Source organism: Pseudonaja textilis, chromosome 14 (assembly GCF_049901715.1).
Source record: "Pseudonaja textilis isolate UNSWEBS1 chromosome 14, rPseTex1.2, whole genome shotgun sequence".
Taxonomy (NCBI): domain Eukaryota; kingdom Metazoa; phylum Chordata; class Lepidosauria; order Squamata; family Elapidae; genus Pseudonaja; species Pseudonaja textilis.
In genome coordinates, this window is record NC_142003.1 from 13,421,632 (window position 1) to 13,439,039 (window position 17,408).

The 17,408-nt window shown below is 53.3% G+C and overlaps 2 protein-coding genes across 5 annotated transcripts in view; one reads left to right on the top strand and one right to left on the bottom strand.

The window, feature by feature from the left end:
- LOC113438931 (polycystin-1) overlaps positions 1–17,408 on the bottom strand; it is a 210,331-nt gene that overhangs the window by 21,152 nt on the left and 171,771 nt on the right. For 2 of the 3 annotated variants that reach the window (XM_087912602.1, XM_087912601.1), the window contains exons 42-46: positions 17,222–17,396; positions 16,307–16,594; positions 14,943–15,077; positions 13,780–14,082; positions 8,137–11,863 (exon numbers count right to left, since the gene is read on the bottom strand). In XM_087912602.1, the coding sequence (XP_087768728.1) occupies positions 11,291–11,863; positions 13,780–14,082; positions 14,943–15,077; positions 16,307–16,594; positions 17,222–17,396 (1,474 nt within the window). In that variant the 3' untranslated portion in view covers positions 8,137–11,290. Of the gene's footprint in view, positions 1–8,136; positions 11,864–13,779; positions 14,083–14,942; positions 15,078–16,306; positions 16,595–17,221; positions 17,397–17,408 lie in introns of those variants that run through there. The other variant, XM_087912603.1, reaches the window with a different exon arrangement.
- DCTN5 (dynactin subunit 5) lies at positions 1,655–6,709 on the top strand. Of its 2 annotated transcripts, XM_087912618.1 has the most exons (7): positions 1,678–1,821; positions 1,940–2,008; positions 2,266–2,384; positions 3,815–3,926; positions 5,259–5,361; positions 5,444–5,547; positions 6,667–6,709. In XM_087912618.1, the coding sequence occupies exons 1-6, from the start codon at positions 1,774–1,776 to the stop codon at positions 5,539–5,541; spliced, it is 549 nt and encodes a 182-aa protein (XP_087768744.1). In that variant the 5' UTR covers positions 1,678–1,773; the 3' UTR covers positions 5,542–5,547; positions 6,667–6,709. The 2 variants fall into 2 exon arrangements, with proteins under 2 accessions (XP_026559852.1, XP_087768744.1); XM_026704067.2 differs by lacking the exon at positions 6,667–6,709 and having other exon boundaries at positions 1,655–1,821; positions 5,444–6,521.

The window sequence follows — 17,408 nt, forward strand, 5'->3', positions numbered from 1 at the left end:
AAGTATGTATAAAAGCAAACCTTTTTAATGCGGCGCTGTGAATTCTATACATTCACAGCCAAGAGTCATTCAAAACTAATTGTCCCAGATAAGAACAAACCCTTTCAAGGTTGCGAAAGGCTGCCAAGAACAAAAGACCAAATGCAGATAAATATCCAAAGTCAGAAGTGTCCAAAAATCAAACCAGAGTAAGCGGGGCTTCAATGAGGACTCTTGAGCATAAAGAACTTCTTGGCTTCCTGCAAAGAAGCCAACCCCAAAGGTTGGCTTTTATCCCTTATGGGGGGGGGGGCAACCCCAATTAAATGATGCCCCCTGCCTAGACCCTGGAAGCGCACCTTCTCTGTAGCAATGCCAGCGCTCTAGAATGGGATCCCCCCCACCCCCAAACCTGAACAGCACCCCCCCCCCCCTGGACTGGCATTTTGAAGGGCCTTGAAAACCCAGGTCTCCTTAAGTTTTCTTTCGCTCCCAACTTTTCCTTTGCCATCATTGTTGTTTGACTTGTGCTATTGTGTGTGTATGTATGTGTGTGTGTGTGTGTGTGTTAAATTGTTCTTGGTTTTTAAATGCTTTAGTAATTGTAAACCGTCCAGAAACACCGGGAGTCTGTGGGCATATAAATAGTATGGATTATTAGTTTATGTTACTCAGAAATGGACTCCATAATGTTTTGTGCACTGTTTTATGCGCACGTATTATTTTCAAATGACTGGGAATCGTCCACCATCTGGTCCCAGGGATTAACTCTCCCGAGGGGGAATAAGTTAATAAGGGTCCAGTACAGGCATTTCTCTATGGGCCCAGTGCGACCAGACACCCAAGGAATTTGTCTCTGGTGCACAAGCGATAAGTGATGAGAGATCATGATCATAGTCACCGTAAAAAGACACCATCAACCACAAGGAACCACACGTGGGGATAGTCATGAGATACTAAAATAAAATAAATAAATAAAATAAAATTGAAATATTTAAATACTATTTAAATAAATAAATAAAAATAGATAAATAAAATAAATAAGCCATCGACATGAATCCTGCTGGGAAAGCAAATAAAAGTTTTCAGTTCCCGGCTGAGCTGCCCGAATTGGGGAAGGTTTCTCCTCCTGCAGGGAGCGGACCTCCCTCCCTCCCTCGCAGCAGCTCAATCATAGAATCATAGAATAACAATTGGAAAGGACCTTGGAGGTCATCTAGTCCAACCCCCTGCTCCAGCAGGAGTCTCTATTCCCAAGGAAGGGCACCGGATCCCTTTCTCTGCCCGGGGGAGCCTTTTCAACCCAGTTCGGCCACCCCCGAGCCTTTCCCATGCGTGGCGGGCGTCTCTTTCGCTCCCCGGCATCTTGTGGCGGAGAGTTCCGCAGGCTGCGCGTAAGGCGGAGGAGAGCGGGGAAGGAAATTTCCTAGTTGCCTTGCCCGTCCTCCCGCCCGCCCTCTCTCTCTCTCTCTCTTTCGGGAGAAGGCCGGAGGAGGGCCCCCCGGGCGGCGCCCACCTGCTCCTTCTGCTGCGGGGTCAGAACCGCCGAGCCGAGACCCTCCATCCTCGCACTCCCGCTCGCCTTCCTGCGCACGCGCACGCCCCTTTCGCGCCAAGTGCAAAATAAACACACAAAAAAGGCGCTTGGTCCCGCCTCCCGCAGGCGCCGCGCCCAATGGGAACCCGCGATACTGGCGAGCCGCGGCTATTGGCCGGGGAGGGGGAAGTACGGAAGCCGGCTGGGCCCGGGAGGGGCGGGGCCGTTCCCGCGGACGGGCCGTACCGGGCGCCGCCATGGAGCTGGGCGAGATGCTCTACAACAAGTCCGAGTACATCGAGACGGTGCGCGGGGAGGGAGGGAGGGCGGGCGGGCGGAGGCGGGTTCTCACGACGCGCGGCCTCCGGGGGAGGGGTGAGGGGGGCGGAGGCCGGGCGGTGACCCTGCGGCCCTCCCCGGCAGGCCTCCGGGAACAAGGTGAGCCGGCAGTCGGTGCTGTGCGGGAGCCAGAACATCGTGCTCAACGGCAAGGTGAGAGGACGCGAGCACGGGACCGGGGGGGTAGGAGGAGGCGGGGGAGGGGGCGGGAGAAGGCCGTCGACGCTCCCCCGACCCCCGCCCCGCCGGCCAGGGAAGGAGGGCCCCCCGCCGCCCCTCCCTGCAAGGGGGAGGAAAGGGGGGAGGGGGCGGCAAAGGGGGGGAGGGTTCCAAGGGCAAGAGCCCCGGGCGCCCCGCCCCCCCCCCCCCACGGCCGCCCCCCCTCCAGGCGCCTCTCCGCCCTCCCGCAGACCATCGTCATGAACGACTGCATCATCCGCGGGGACCTGGCCAACGTGCGCGTCGGGCGGCACTGCGTGGTGAAGAGCCGGAGCGTCATCCGGCCGCCCTTCAAGAAGTTCAGCAAAGGGTAAGGAGGGCGGGGGAGGGCTGACCACCACCACCACCCCCGCCTCCCTACATGTGTGTGTGTGTGTATGTATGTATGTATATATATATGTATATGTTTTCTCAAGTTTTCGCGGGTACTTACATGTATGGTATTCAGCTTTGTTTGGGTATTTTCCCACGGTCATTGTAGTTGTGCTTTTAAAGTTGTAGCAACGTTTCGGCAGAATCTCATCTGCCATCATCAGGCTTCTGTATAGTCTTCATCTGGATGAACTCTAGAGATGAACAGATGAACACAATACATAGGCCTGATGATGGCAGATGAGATTCTGCCGAAAGGTTGCTACAACTTTAAAAGCAAAGCTGAATGCCATATATGTATATATGTATGGTATTCAGCTTTGTTCGGGTATTTTCCCACGTCATTGTAGTTGTGCTTTTAAACTTTCGGCAGAATCTCATCTGCCATCATCAGGCTTCTGTATTGTGTTCGTCTGGCTGTGTGTGTCTGTGTGTATACATACACACACATACACATACATATAACATACATACACATCTGTATATGTGTATGTATGTATATGCGTGTGGGTGTGGGTGTATGTGTGTGTTTTAAACATACACCCATGTGTGTATGTGTAGATATAGGCGTGCATTTGTATGTGTGTATACTATCCTAAAAATATGAGTTGTGTTGAGAGGTGCAGCTATAAAAGAAGAGACAGACATCACGATCTCCCGAACGTAAACTGTATTACCCCCTTAACTTTCTGCTAACATCGGAGTCTAAAAACTGCCATTGAAGAGAGATTCGCCTTTATGCTTCATTGTTCAATTTAGCCACTGTGCACATAACAGGCTCTCTCTCTCACATACACACACACATATACATACATACATTATACACACACACATATGTATATATACATGTGTGTATATATGCATCTGTATATATGTAGAAGTGTATATACATATATGTTTATATGAATATGTATAAAAGCACCTAAATGTTATGACATAAATAGAACACATAAATATAACATGTATGCATTCTATTTATGTTATAACGTGCTTTTATACATATAAATATAACATTGATAGGCCACCTATCATGCTCTAGGGCATTGTTTCTCAACCTTGGCACCTTTAGGGACTTCAGAACTCCCAGAATTCCCCATCCAGCTATGCCTCCCATCTCCTTTTGCTGTTTCTTGCCTTGGCTGCCACTGGGGAGGGAGGGAGGGAGGGGCCGGTGCCTGGGTGAAAGGAACCCTCAAGAACTGTTCAGGGTGAGGTTGGGGTTGGGAGGGGCCTTGGGATTCTTGCATTCTTCCCCCTCTCATCTGGGTGAAACTTGCATCCAGGCACAAGGCCTGTGGCCTGGCTTTGTTCAGCCCTGAGCATGGAAGGGCTGCTGCTGACGAAGCTCCTGTCTTCCTTTCTTTGCAGGGTCGCCTTCTTCCCTCTGCACATCGGGGATCACGTCTTCATTGAGGAAGACTGTGTTGTCAATGCCGCTCAGATTGGCTCCTATGTCCACATAGGCAAGAACTGCGTCATCGTAAGTGCACGTACCTGCTTGGTTTCAGGCGATGAGGACCTCTCTGCCTCAAATCTCACTTCTAACGTGGCTCGCTTTCTGCCATATTTGATGCCTTTAGCTAAGCAAGCTGGTTGCTCTGTGTCGGCAGAAACCACAACACTTGTTTACCTGCTTTGTGGCCCCAGCACAAGATCCCATGTGACTGGGTATTCTGGCTTCAGCTCTCAGGGTTAAAATCCCAACAAAGTCATGTTCAGAGTATTGCAGCATAAATTCAGCACCAGAAAAGTAAACACAGGTGACTGAGGCTTCATTTAACTTCTTTATAAACACACAAAGTAAATTTTACAATATCAGTTGTAGATTTCTCCAATATGTTTCAGGTTCAGAGCAGAACTCACTTTAGTTCAGCAGGCAAGCAAGTCACACAGCAGAGGAGAAGCAGTTTCATTTTCAATAGACAGACTCGGAGCTTAACATAGCTGCAGAGCTTAATATAGAGCCATGCCTAGGCTACTTCTAGTTTCAGTTTCCAAATAGTCTTCATTGGCTGACTCAGTTACTCTGCCTATTCATTGGCTGACCTGGTTACCAAGCTCTATTCCAGTTCATGAAGGTTATAGGCCCTTTGGAGGCTTTTCAGAGGCTCTGTTGGGTGGCCTAGAGCAGGGGTCCCCAACCCACAGTCCATGGGTCCAGCACTGGCCCCTAGCCTGCCAGAAACCAGGCCATACGAACAAGCAAAGCCCCATCCATGGGATACAGGCAGCAGGTGAAACCCGTCTCCACGGAACCGGTCCCTGGGGCCCAAAAGGTTGGGGAGGGGTCGCTGGCCTAGAGCTTCTTCCAAGCTCATGTCTACCTTCTCTCCATTTCTTATGGATCTGCCCCAGTGTGTTTTATCGTTTCTGGGGTTATGACAGCAACCCCTGAAGCATGGTTGTGCGGGGCTCTCTAACCTCGGCCATGTGTGGATCTCAACTCCCAAAACAAAGCTGGCTGAGGAACTCTGGGAGTTGAAGTCCACACATCTTAAAGTGGCCCAGGTTGGAGACCCCTGCTCCAGGTAGTTCAGATTCCTGGCATGTAGCTGACATTACAGAGGCCCCTTGAAAGCCCTGTTTCTCCAGCTCAGCAACTTTTACGGTGTGTGGATTTCAACTCTCATAACTTCCCAGCCAGCGTGAGATTTCTGGCCGTTGAAGTCCTCCCATCTGAAGCTTGAGAAACCCTCAGGAACTTGAGGCTGGCTCCCTCCCGTTGGCCTGACGCCTGCAGAGCAGAGCTCTTCCTGCTTAAAAGCCCAGAGGTGCCAGCGGATGACACCTTCGTGCCTGGGTATCCTTTTAGGGTCGCCGGTGTGTCCTGAAAGACTGCTGCAGAATCCTTGACAACACAGTGTTGCCCCCGGAAACAGTGGTCCCGCCTTTCACGGTCTTCTCCGGCTGCCCAGGTAAGCTGGAAGGGGCAAGGTGCTGGGGGTGGAGGGGGTGGCAGGTGGGCCGGCGCGTTGCTCACTTTCCTGTCCTCTCCAGGGCTCTTCTCGGGGGAGCTGCCCGAGTGCACACAGGAGCTGATGATGGACGTCACCAAGAGCTACTACCAGAAGTTCCTGCCCCTCACCCAGATTTGAGGAGGGGTCTTAGGATTGGCACAGCCTGCGGGGGCCCTGCAGGCAGCCGGCTCCAGAGCTGCCCAGCAGGCTTGACCAGGCCCTCAGCAGAAGGTTCTTCTGGTTCCCTTGCCCCGGCTGCCCGCCATGTGCTCCATGATGGTCTAACTCCACATCCGCTTTGTTGTGTTGAGCAGGAGAGTGAAGCACTCGGTGCTTGCGGGGAGGGAGGGTGGGCGGGCGGGGTTGTTCTAGGATGTTGCTGTTGTTGTTCTTGCTGGTCCTTCCCGCTCGATCACAATCCTCCCTTGAGGTGGTCCTTACCAGGCTTCTTTCTGCCGTCCACTTCGCTCCGGAGCCCCTCGGGCCTTTCCTCGGATGCTGTCAAGCCGCCTCTTCAAAGGCCAGTTGCGGAAGCGGCTGCCGGCCAAATCCAGAAGCTCTGCTTTGTGGGCGGATAATCAGAGCAGATCTTTCCTCCTCCGGTTCCTTGTGGGGTTCAGGGGTGACCTGAGCTGGCAGGGCCCGATCAGTGCCCCCTCTCCAAGGGACCGCAGCTGTGCCCTCCAACTGAAGGAAGGAAAGGACCCTGGGGGTCATTGGGTGGGGGAGATTAGCTACTTAGGGGGAGGGCAGACACTGCGGCCAGGAAAATGGGGGTTCAGTCCCTTCTTTGCTCTTCTCAGTGCTCTACTTTGTCAGCCCCCATCCCCCTCTAATAGGTAAAACAGCCTAATTGGGCTGTCTTCATTCCTTGTTCTCTTGTGCTGCCACTTTCTGCATGTTAAGATTTCCGCTGGAGTTGCTCCAGGCTCTGTGTGTAGGACACAGTCACCCCCATTTGTCTTTCTGCATCCTTGGGCCTGTGAACCTCGACTGTATATTAGCCAACCAGGGACCGTTTTGACACGTTGTAGGAACCTTTGCTCACGGCACAGGTGCTCTCTGGTTTGTTGGCCTTTACCTGTATGTGTATTAAAGTCTGAACTGCCCAAACCAAACATGTTGGCTGGTCGTTCTCTCGCATCAGTCTCTGGGGGAGGATTGGTTGCCTGCCCACTCGGATTCTCCCTGGGCCCAGAAGGCCCATTGCCTGGCATGACTGGGGGACCCTTGGATGAGCCTTTGAAGCGGGTTGGGCCCAAGGGCCCTCTGGGGGAGGGGTCTGTAGCTTGCCACATGGTGCTGGGAGGAAACTACAAACTCCTTTGTTGCTGACAAACTCCAAAATTCATTCCACAATAAAATTTTTGCTATGTTCTTCTTACAGCCCACCTCAACCGGTGATTCTGGGTGGCGTACATCATAAAAGCATACAAACGAATTGAAAGCCATGGTTGCCACGGATGTTAATAAGCCAAGGGGTGGGGCCCTTAACACACTTGGGGGCCCAAGCACATAGTCAAGTCCTTGCAGACTTAGTAAAGGCGCACAGGGTTGGGCTCATTCTGGAGGGAGAATGTTCCGGAGGGCTGTGGCAGAGAAGGCCCACCTGGTCTCCACAGCCGACACGCCTTGGGTGACGGGGCCCAAAGCATCCCCACCCCGATAGACCGAATTTGATGGGCGGAAACAACTGAGAGATGTCCCCTCAGGTAGCCTGGCCCCAGGTCATGAGCAGCTTCAGTGCTCTCTGAGACAACGTCTGCATTGCAAAGAAATGTCTACAAGTGTTGTGGGAGCCTGCGGAGACAGCGGCAGAGTCAGACGGTGGGGAGGAACCTGGGCCGGTCTGGGAGTTTAGGGAGGACTCAGACGAGGGTCCTGCGTCCGATACAGAGATGGGGCCAGTTGGGTTCACTCTGAAACCCATGGCTTGGCCTTTGTTTTCGGGGAGGAGGGGGATATTTTGGCCCTCATTCAGGTTGATTTTGATTAATTTTTAATTAATTAAATTTAATTTTCAAGTCCAAAGCCCACATGCAGTTGTGGAGCTTTTGGAACATAAAGGCGACCCGTTGATCAGAAATAGAGCAGAACGGTTCTGACCAGCCTTGGCAAGCAATGATAAGCCTCCTACTCGTGAGTAAAAACAACCCCCTTTTCCAAACAGGGCAGTAAGAGTCTTTTATTCACACGGATAAACAAAAACCAAACGTAATTAGTCCCAACAAACCTGGTTCTGGCCAAGGAATCAGAATTGCTTGCTGTATACTTGAAAGCCTGTGACAAGCGGCCCTTCTCCAACCCCTCCTCTTTATTTCCCAGCCGGGGAGAGCGGCTGGCTAGTGTCCGTTTCTGCCTCTCCCCGAGAGCCGGCTTATAGATTTCTTTTGCTCTCCCCTCTTTTCCTACGTGGATCTCTGTTCCTCCCCCTCACTCAGCTCGGGCCCCGAAGACGGCTGCTGCGTCTCCACCTGGGGGAGGACAGAAGGCCCCCGGCTCGGTCTCTGTCTCTCCTTTCCTCATCCGACCCTTCCAAACAAAGGCTCCAAAGCCGGCCCAGGCTCTCCCTCCGCCTTGTCTGACTCCGCTGCTAGCTCTGCTGGCAGCCAGCGGCCCACAAGAAGAACGTAAGGACGATAGAGCCCTCCTCCCAGTTTCTCACGTGGCCCCTTGGAAAAATTAGCTGCCCAACCTTGGTTTAAAAAGAGAGAGAGAGAGAGAGACCAGACGGAGCAGTCCATAGTCTTTTAATAGGACCTTGTCAAGCTAATTCACCAGTATAAAAGAAAATACTTTCTTTGCAGATTTAACATAAAGCACAACTTGCTTCTTACATTCTCACTACTTCCAAGCTGTTTGGGTAAACTGTGTTGCTGGGCGGGATTCCAGGCAGGAATAAATAGGAAACTGGCCACTGAGGCCCAAACATACATTCAATGTTTGTTTTCTGGCAGGAGGGACCAGGTGTAGCTTTGTGGATGTTGTCGAAGGGTGTCCCCCGTGGTGCATTTGCTGCTGTTCTTGTAGTTCTCGCTGCAGCCAAACCCGAGACGCCGCCCCTGACCCTCCTCCTCCTCCTCACCAGCTCCTTCCTGCTCCCGCCTCGACTTGTCCCATCCTTTACAAGTACCCAACATTTTAAATAACCCACGAGAACTTTAAACTGACCCGCACAAGGGTAAAAATCCCCTTGCTCTGTCTCAAGCTGTACCTGTCCACCCTCCCCTTCACTTACTGGCCTGTTTTAGGCTGTGCTCTTTAGAGGATGCCAACCTCAAGCCAGCTGTCGCTTCAAGAGCCCGATGGACCGTTGCCTTCAGCTCTGGGTTGGCATTAGGGCTCCACGGTGCCCCCTCCCCCATTAAGGTGCTGCGTTTCCAGCTGGCAAGAAGGGCGGGAGGGATCTCAGCTGGGCCCTTGGGAAGAGGAGGGCCAAAAAGTGGCCCCGAATGGCTTCCCTCGTTTCCCATGTGATCATGGCCAAGCCTGAGAACTTTGGCCCAACAAGTAAGCTAGCAAAACAAATCCTGACTCTTTCTTTCCCCCAGCTTCCTCACTTTCTCATACCACCCAGCCTTCTTTCCTGCCTCCATCAAAGGTAGGGAATTTCCTTTCTGCTAAAGCAGTCTGGAATACGATACGAAGTTGGACAATAGCACCCTCATAAATAATATTAAAAACAGGTAAATGCATTTTTTGTTTTTGTCTGAGTGTTAGGAATGGTGGTTACAGCCTCCAAAAGCAGCTCCTGAAAAGAAATAACATCTTCCTTGCAAACTCTTAGGTAGCGAAGGCAACTGTTTATCTGAGGTTTTGGGAAAGCAGGTGGGGAGGGGGGCTGTGGGAGGGGGGGGTCCCTGTTGCATGTGCGGTGCCTTGCAAGGGGTGCCCTGCGAGGAGGTCCCGCCTCCCGCCCTGGCATCTCCGAACTTCCTCCGGCCCCCGTGCCAGCAACGCTTAAGCGAGGCTTTTGATGTCACCTTTTTTTTTTTTTTTTTAAATAACTACCATCTACACGTGTTGAGCACAAAACCACTGCTATAAAAACAGCCAACATACAAAAATATACATTTTTTTTTTCCCTCTTGTAAAAATCCCATATAAATTATAACACACATAACATTAAACCGGCCACTGGAATACGACGGGGATTTGTCGTGAGGAAAGGAAGAAGACGGGGGCCTGCACGGACCAGCCGTAGCAGTCCAACAGAAGGGATTCCCCCCCCCCCCAATTAAAGCCAAAGAATGACGTGGAGGTGGCTGCCTGGGCTGGTTTCCGGGCCTCCCTACGGGCCTCTCGCAATCCTAGTCCTCGCGGGACCCGGAAGAGAGCAGGTGGCCAGGTACCTTCAGGGCCCAGCCTGCAACGGTCACCTGGCCATCCCGGTGGCCGAGCTCCGATCTGGGAGCTAGAACAGACTGAGGATGAGTCGATGGGCTCGTTCTCCACCAGCTCTGAATCTGTGCAAGCAACCGTTTGTGTGCACCAGGAACACAAACACACGTTGCTTTAGCCAGGGTTGGGGAACTAGGGCCTCTTTATGGCTGGTGGGCTTCAACTCCCAGAATGCCTTGTGGAGTCGAAATCCACAAGTCCTAAAGGGGCCACAATTCCCCACTTCTGGCTATCTAAGCTCCTCCTCTTCCGCCCAACATCGCAGCCATTCCAGTATCTCCAGGCTGCCACCACAATGGGAGTTCTTGGGGTGGGGGCGGGGGTGTCACTGCCAAGACATGGGAACAAGTGGCCCACACACGGTCATAGTCCAGTGGCCTGTTTTAAATTATGATCTACAAGAAACAAAAATACTGCTTCCATGATATATTATTATCCTGCTCTTTAAAAGTTGCATGTGTCATTGGTAGCTAAGGCAAGCATAGATTAAAGTGCTGGCAGTAAATACAACTAGTAAACCATATGAATGAATATAATAGATTCATGCACCCTCAAAACAAACATTCACACAAACGGACCCTATAAAAATAAACTGTCGTGTTCCTCAACCATAAAACCACACACAACCGACGTAATACACCTTTATGGAGAACGGCTGCCGGGACGAGACCTGGGGAAACCGGCTCCCCAGGTCCTCTCCATGCAGCGAGCTCTCACTCCACCACCACCCCCTTCCAGCCTGCTTAGTTTTTAGACCCATAAAACGTTTTTTTGCCATCTTCAAGACTGGCAGAGGAGAGGCTTCAACTACCAAATGATCCAAAAATAAGGGATCCCTTAGAAAAAAAAAAATCTCAGACCGACCCTCTCTTTGGATTTATATACACAGTGTATGCTCCATTCTGCCGGATTTGTCCTTTCAGGCCCACGTTCTCCTGTCTCCAAAGTCCAGCTTCTCCGCACCGTCTGCCAATGTCTTCAACTCTGCTCAGGGATAAAAGTCCTTCCGCTCCAGGCTCAGCCTGGCCATTGCGCTCAGCTCCTCCCTTGAACAGACTTACAAAAAAGGAACCGGTTGCATTACAAACATACATGTTCATTCTCATTTTCTCTCTCTCTCTCTCTCTCACACACACACACACACAAACACCTGGTTTTGTTTGCACTAAAGCTTCTGTGAAAAATAACACTTTTTTTTACTTCTCGCCCTCCGAGAGTCCTTTCTTCTCCCTGGAGGCGGGGATTCACACCACACCTGACTTGGCCTTCTCTCGCTCCTTGCCTCCCCCTGCCCCACCCCCCCACCCCACGCAGGGAGGCCAGGAAAGGGCTGTTCAGCCTCTGCAGGAGCCAAAAGTCGGGGAAAGGCTGTGGCTCTGGCGGCCGGTTGGTGTCCCTGCAGCTTCCAGAGTCGACCTGCAGCCCCCACCAGAAGGGACCAGAGAGACAGAGCCCGAGGCTGGAGTAGAAGCATCTCCTGTCTGCTTTACTTGCCGCTGGGGTGGACTCGGTTGTTGGCCTGCAGGGGCCTCTTCCTTTTGGCTGCTGCTACCAACATCTTCTGCGGCATCAGCAGTGCGCCTGGGCTGCTGCGGATGACCCGGAAAGCCGCAGGGCTGCTCAGGGGCCGGGAGGGCAGGACAGGCCGGCTGCTGGGGCCTGGCTCGGAAGACAGGCAGGCAGGGGCGGTGCGGATGGGATGGGAAAGGCTGGCCGGCCTCTCGGCCCTCAGCCTGCCGTTCCGCCTGGCCTGCCGGTTCCGGCTGCTCTCCAGCTGGCACTCCAAGCCGTACACCTCCTCGGCTGCCCCGTTTACCCGGTCGAACTGGGTGAGCAGCGTCTGCAGGAGGGAGAGGAGCTGCTGGATCTCCACATCGAGCTCCGTGCTGTCGCAGGTGCTGGTGGCCAGGCTGAGTCCGTCCAGCTGGCTGGAGGAAGTGGACGCCCGGGAGCTCTCAGAGGCGGCGCTGGGAGTGGCTCCCTGCAATGACCGGGAGTCCTGGCTGGAGGAGCGGGAGGGCAGCGGCTCCATCCCTTCGAAGTGGACCTTGTGGCGGAACTGCGGGAAGAGAAGCATCTCATGAGCCGCGGTGGCGCAGTGGTGAGAGTGCAGTACAGCAGGCTACTTCTGCTGACTGCTGGCTGCCTGCAATTTGGCAGCCCACCAGGCTCCAGTTGACTCAGCCTTCCATCCTCCCGAAGTTGATAAATGGAGGACCCAGATTATTGGGGGCAAGAGGCTGAGTCTGTAAACTGCTTAGAGAGGGCTGTAAAAGCACTGGGAAGTGGTATAGAAGTCTAAGTGCTATTGCCCTCCCTTCCTTCCTTCCTTCCTTCCTTCCTTCCTTCCTCTTAGAATGCAGCATTGCAGGCTGACTCTGCCGACTGCTAGCAGTTCAATCCTGACCAGGCTCAAGATCAACTCAGCCTTCCATCCTTCCAAGGTCGGTAAAATGAGGACCCAGATTGTTGGGGGCAAGAGGCTGAGTCTGTAAACCGCTTAGAGAGGGCTGGCTGTAGAGCACTGTGAAACAGTATATAAGTCTAAGTGCTGCTGCTGCTGCTAATGCTATCTCAGCACTGGGATTCAACCCAGCCTCACCCGACAGCCCTGGAGACTCAACGGGGCTCCTAAGTACCCTCCTATCTGTGCTTCCCCAACAGCAAAATGATGTGAGTCATAATGGTGATGAAATGCACATGGCATGGGGGCAGAACTATAGCCCCACATAAAGAGGCCAAGGCAGAGCCTTAAAAATCAAGCTTAGAAAAATCCCCCGCCTCCCATTTGTCTCCTGGCTCTTTTTGCCCCCTTTGGAGTCTCTGCCTTCAGCTGTCAGCATCTGCACTCGGTCTGGCCCCGTGCGGAAAAGGAGCAGACCAGAAGCCATGAGGTCAAGGTTGCCCTGGGCGGGCAGGCCCCTCCTCTGCCCTTCCTCAAAGCAAAAAGCCAGTGCCCAGCCGTGGGGTCTCCACTTGTGGGCAAAAACCCTTCCCTCTTCCCCATCGAGAGGAGGCGGGGAGCACAGCGCTGGAGGGGAGGATCCTGCCGGATGGCCCAGGGTTGAAGTGCCTTTCACTTGCTTACCAAAACACGGTTCCTTTAAAGCAGTGGTCTCCCAACCTGGGCAGCTTTGAGACTTGTGGATTTCAACTCCCAGAAGACCGGTAAATTCTGGGAGTTGAGTCTTAAAGTTGCCAAATTTGGGGGCCCCTGGTTTGGAGTGCTATTGGGTCTAAGTCAAAACCAATAAAACAAAATTTTAAGCCACTCAAAAATTGCACAAAAATATGTCCACTTCGCCACAAAACAAAATTTGGCACCTCTAAGCTCCACCACCACTTCCTAAAATCCTCCTGGTCTCCCTGCAAGTTCACAAGGGGGGGTGGGGGTGGAATCCAACAACGTGAGTGCGATCACTGAGGGAAGGCCAGGCATGATATGGGGAGGGGAGGAATCCAGGGTGGTGGTAATACCCAAAAGGCAAGGTGGCAGCCGTGAGGGCTCGATGGAAGAAACCACTGTCCCTTGGGCCTGGCTCACACGTGCAAGACCCCTAAAATGGGTGGGTGGGTGGGTCTTCACTAGTACGGTTGGGCCACCCTGTGATCCTGGCCGCCTGTCCCTGCAGACGCAGAACGCCAGGTGCCGTTCTCGATGCCACACCAGTCGGCCATCGCTTTGCTAAACGCAGCCAGAAGTGAACAGCACTTCCGTGGCGGAGGTGAGACTTCCACCTCCTCCAAGGCTAGGAAAGCCCTCTGTCACGCCCCTTGCGCATCGGATGGACGCAGAATTGCTGTCGCCCAAGGGACAGGACTCGAGCCTCACCTGAGGGGAGGAATTCTTTTCCCTTTTGAGCTGGGTTTGGCCTGCCAGACTAGCCAGGGCAGCGAGAGGAGCCCGAGAACCCCCACCCCGAGACTTACACACACACACACACACACACACGGGCTCCCCTTCCCCCCCCTCACCTCCTTGGCTTTGCTGAATCCCATCCACATCTTGAGCCTCCGGAGAAAAAGCTCCACCATTTCGTAGTCCTGGGATTCGAAGGCCGGCCGGTACATCTCCAAGCGGGTCTCGCGGTAACAACGGATGAGCACGGCGGGGAAGAGCCGCGCAAGGCACCACAGCTGCAGCACCACGTAGCTGGCCCAGATGAGGTGGGGAAGCCCCGCAGGTCCCGGGAGGCTCCTGCCGCTGTGCAGACCGGTGAGGGACAGCTGGACGCCCCGGCCGAAGCCGGAGAAGCCCCCCGAGGTGGAAGAGAAGAGCTGTGCAGGCACAGAGGGAAGCTAGTCAGCCAGGAAGGTGAATCCAGGAAGGCAGCCCGGAGCTCAGGACTCTCCTTCCCTGCATAGCGGAAGCCCAAATGGCCTCACCGGGCGGGGGGGGGGTGGGGGGGGCAGGTTTGTGGATTCCCAGCCTCCTCACTGCCCAAGACATCAAAGATCCTTGAACCCTGGACAGACGAGTCCAGCGCTTGCAGAGAGCAGCAGCCCATCTGCCCTCACTGTAACTGCATCCAGCCTGGCCCCAAATGGCTGAGCCCCCAAGACCTGGGAGTCAATGAACAAAACATCCTTTGGAATCCACCATGGAAATAAAACCGGTGCTGGAACGCATCTCTATGCATGGCGGCAGAATATGATTTTTAAAGCCAGCATTTCTGGGATATTTCAAAGATGGACTAGAGAGCTCGAATTTCTCTTAAAACCAGATAAATGGGCTTCATAGCCTTAAAAAAAATGTTGATTTTTATCTCTGTTTACAGATTTAAGAACAAGCTTGATTCACCAAAAATAAAACTGCCGAAACCGAACCCGGGAGCCTGGGGGAGGGATCACCTCCCGCCCTGGGAAAGTGTCCCAAACTCTCCCTTGGGAAAGCTACCTTGAAGAAACCACGTCTAGAAAAGTGACTCTGTTGATTTCCCCTCCAGATGGCCGGAAGGCAAGCGTTTTTGCTAAGGGTGTTTTAAAAAAAGGCTCCTGGCCGGAGTCAGGGGTCAAACCAGGAGAAGGGGCTCCCCCCAGGGCAACTTAGAGGAAAGGCCCCCCTCTCTCCTCTCCCCCCAGTTACTGACAATGTTGCCTTAGCCCACCCCTCCCCATTTCAGGGTTTCCTCCATTACCAGGTAGCCGAGCTGTGTGTAAGCCAACGCCAGGATCGCAAAGGCCAAACCGGTGCCCAACAGCTCCCTGGACGATTTCTGCAAAGCTTTGCCGAACGTGGACCATTGTCGGATGAAGCGCAGTTGCTGGGAAGCCTTTGGGAAGAAGGGAGGGAGCCTTGCTTAGCAAGGGCTAAGAAGACCTTCTCGGAGGGCGGGGGGATCGGAGAGGCCTGCTCTGGTGTGACTTCTGTTCCAAATATTGAAATACCGCTATCATGTCACCCCGCTAGCTTAGCCCATTGCCCCCCCCCCTACAATCTGAGTCCTCCTTTAACTGACGGATGGAAAGCTGGGTCAACATTTAGCCAATCAAGGTTGAACTCCAGGAGTAAGCAGTGAGTTAGCCTGTAGTACTGCATTTCAACCACTGTGCCACCACGTAGATGGTAATGGGCAGTGGTGGCTAACCTTTTTGGGCTCCTGTGCCAAAAACTGCACGCCTGCTCACGCACCAGCATCCAGAAGGCAATGCGCGCAGAGGAGGGGCTGCGCCCCCTGCGCATGCGTGCACGATCCCCCCTGCCGCCCCCTTACCTGCACTGCCTCCCAGCTGATTTTCAGCCTGTTTGAGGGCTTTTTTGGCCTCTCAGAGACTTGAGAGAAGCCGCTGCAGCTTTTGGAGGCCAAAAAAACCAGGCCTGTTTTGTCACTTCCAGTATTTCCGGAAATACAGGCAGTGATGAAACGGGGCAGTTTTTCGGCCTCCTAAGGCTGCAGAGGCTTTCCTCGAGTCTCTGGGAGGCCAAAAAAAGGCCTCAAACAGGCGAAAATCAGCTGGGAGGTGCGTGCATGCGCAGTGAGGCAAGTTTGACTGGGGCTCACGTGCCCGCAAAAATGGCTCTGCGTGCCACCTGTGGCATGCGTGCCATAGATTATAGGTCTATAGGGCACGAGCGTCAAACTCACGGCGTCATGTTGCCGTCGCATGACGTTTCACGGTATTTTCCCCATTCGAGGAGTTGGGTGGCCTGCATGTGATGTATCCGGCTAGTAGTCCGCCAGTTTGACACCCTTGGTGTAGGGTGTCTCCTGTTTGAGCAGGGGGTTGGATAGACTAGAAGCCCTTCCAGGGTCCCTTCCAACTGTTATTTTGTATTCTTACGCATCACAAACAATATTATCTTGCCAATCATTCCCAAAGCAACTCTAGGACAGTGAGAAGAGAAAAGGCGCCCAGGTTGCCCAAAATCCTAAAGGAGAGGCAATTTAATCCACTGAGGAAGCTCTAGCTCCTTGTCTCATCCACAAATCTGCTCCTTCATGTCTTCCGAAGCCTTCCTAACAGTGATTCCATCGGCCTCCTGAGGGATGCCTGTCCCTACCTTGACTGTCAGCAGGAAGAGCAGGGAAGCAGCCAGGCAACTGAAGGCCACGTGGAGAGAGGCCACCGGGTAGAAGCTGGTGAAGGCCCGCTTGTTCTTCAGGTATTTCGCCCACTGCCGCTCAGCGAGAGTGGCCTGGCTGAGGTGGACCACCACCGTGCAGGTGGAAGCCAGGATAAGCAGCCACTGGCCATAGCTGCTGAGGAGGGCGAAGTAGGCCTTGCCTTCCTTCTTGATGGCCAGAGACTCCGAGACCACGAAATAGACCACCAGGATCATAAGGAAGACCTGGGTGGGGAGGAGAAAGGGGACAGGTGAGCTCCCAGGAGAGGTGGAGGTGGCCAAACCTGGGTGAGTCCCTCCAACACCTTCTGTCACTTCCTAGGTGAGTCCCTTGGCTGCACCCTGAGTAGCAACACGGACTCTCTGGAAAGTTAAGTTCATGGATTAGCCGATGGGTCCTATCAAAATGCAGAATTCCAAGTACAAATGATTAATAAAATCCTACAAAAACAATTTAAAATGACATTGGAGTAAAATACAACAATTTGATGTATAGAAATAAGATTATATTTCAGTATCACCCCTACAATCTACCCCAATCAGTCCCACATCTGCAGATCTCGGCTGAACCATTTTACTCAAGTACTGGGCCGTATTAAATGTTGTTTTCAAACGCTGGCAGCACAAAAGGTATGTTGTTTTAATATGGGGTTCCCAGGGGGTCGTTCTCTGGAAAGTATTCAGACAGTGAAGAAAATGGCCTCCATTTTGTCAACCTCCTGATACTCAGTCCTCCTCCGTTTTTATGCAGGGGTCCATAAGGTCCTTTGCCAGGCCTGGCCCCGGTTTGGAGCAGCACCAACCATCTGCCTTGTACAAGGAAGGAGGAGCAGGGAGAACTTTGGGACTGACCATCATGAGCAGCTGCGGGGTAACCCTCCTGCCAAGGGGGTGCAGCGGGAAGGGAGTGACGGTCACAGCTGGCACGGCGTGTTTTGCCACGGGGAACTCCAGGCGGAGCGTGACGGCAGCATGGAGGTCCAGAACAGGATGATACTGGGTCATTTCCACAAAGACCGCTTGGCTCCTGCAATGGATG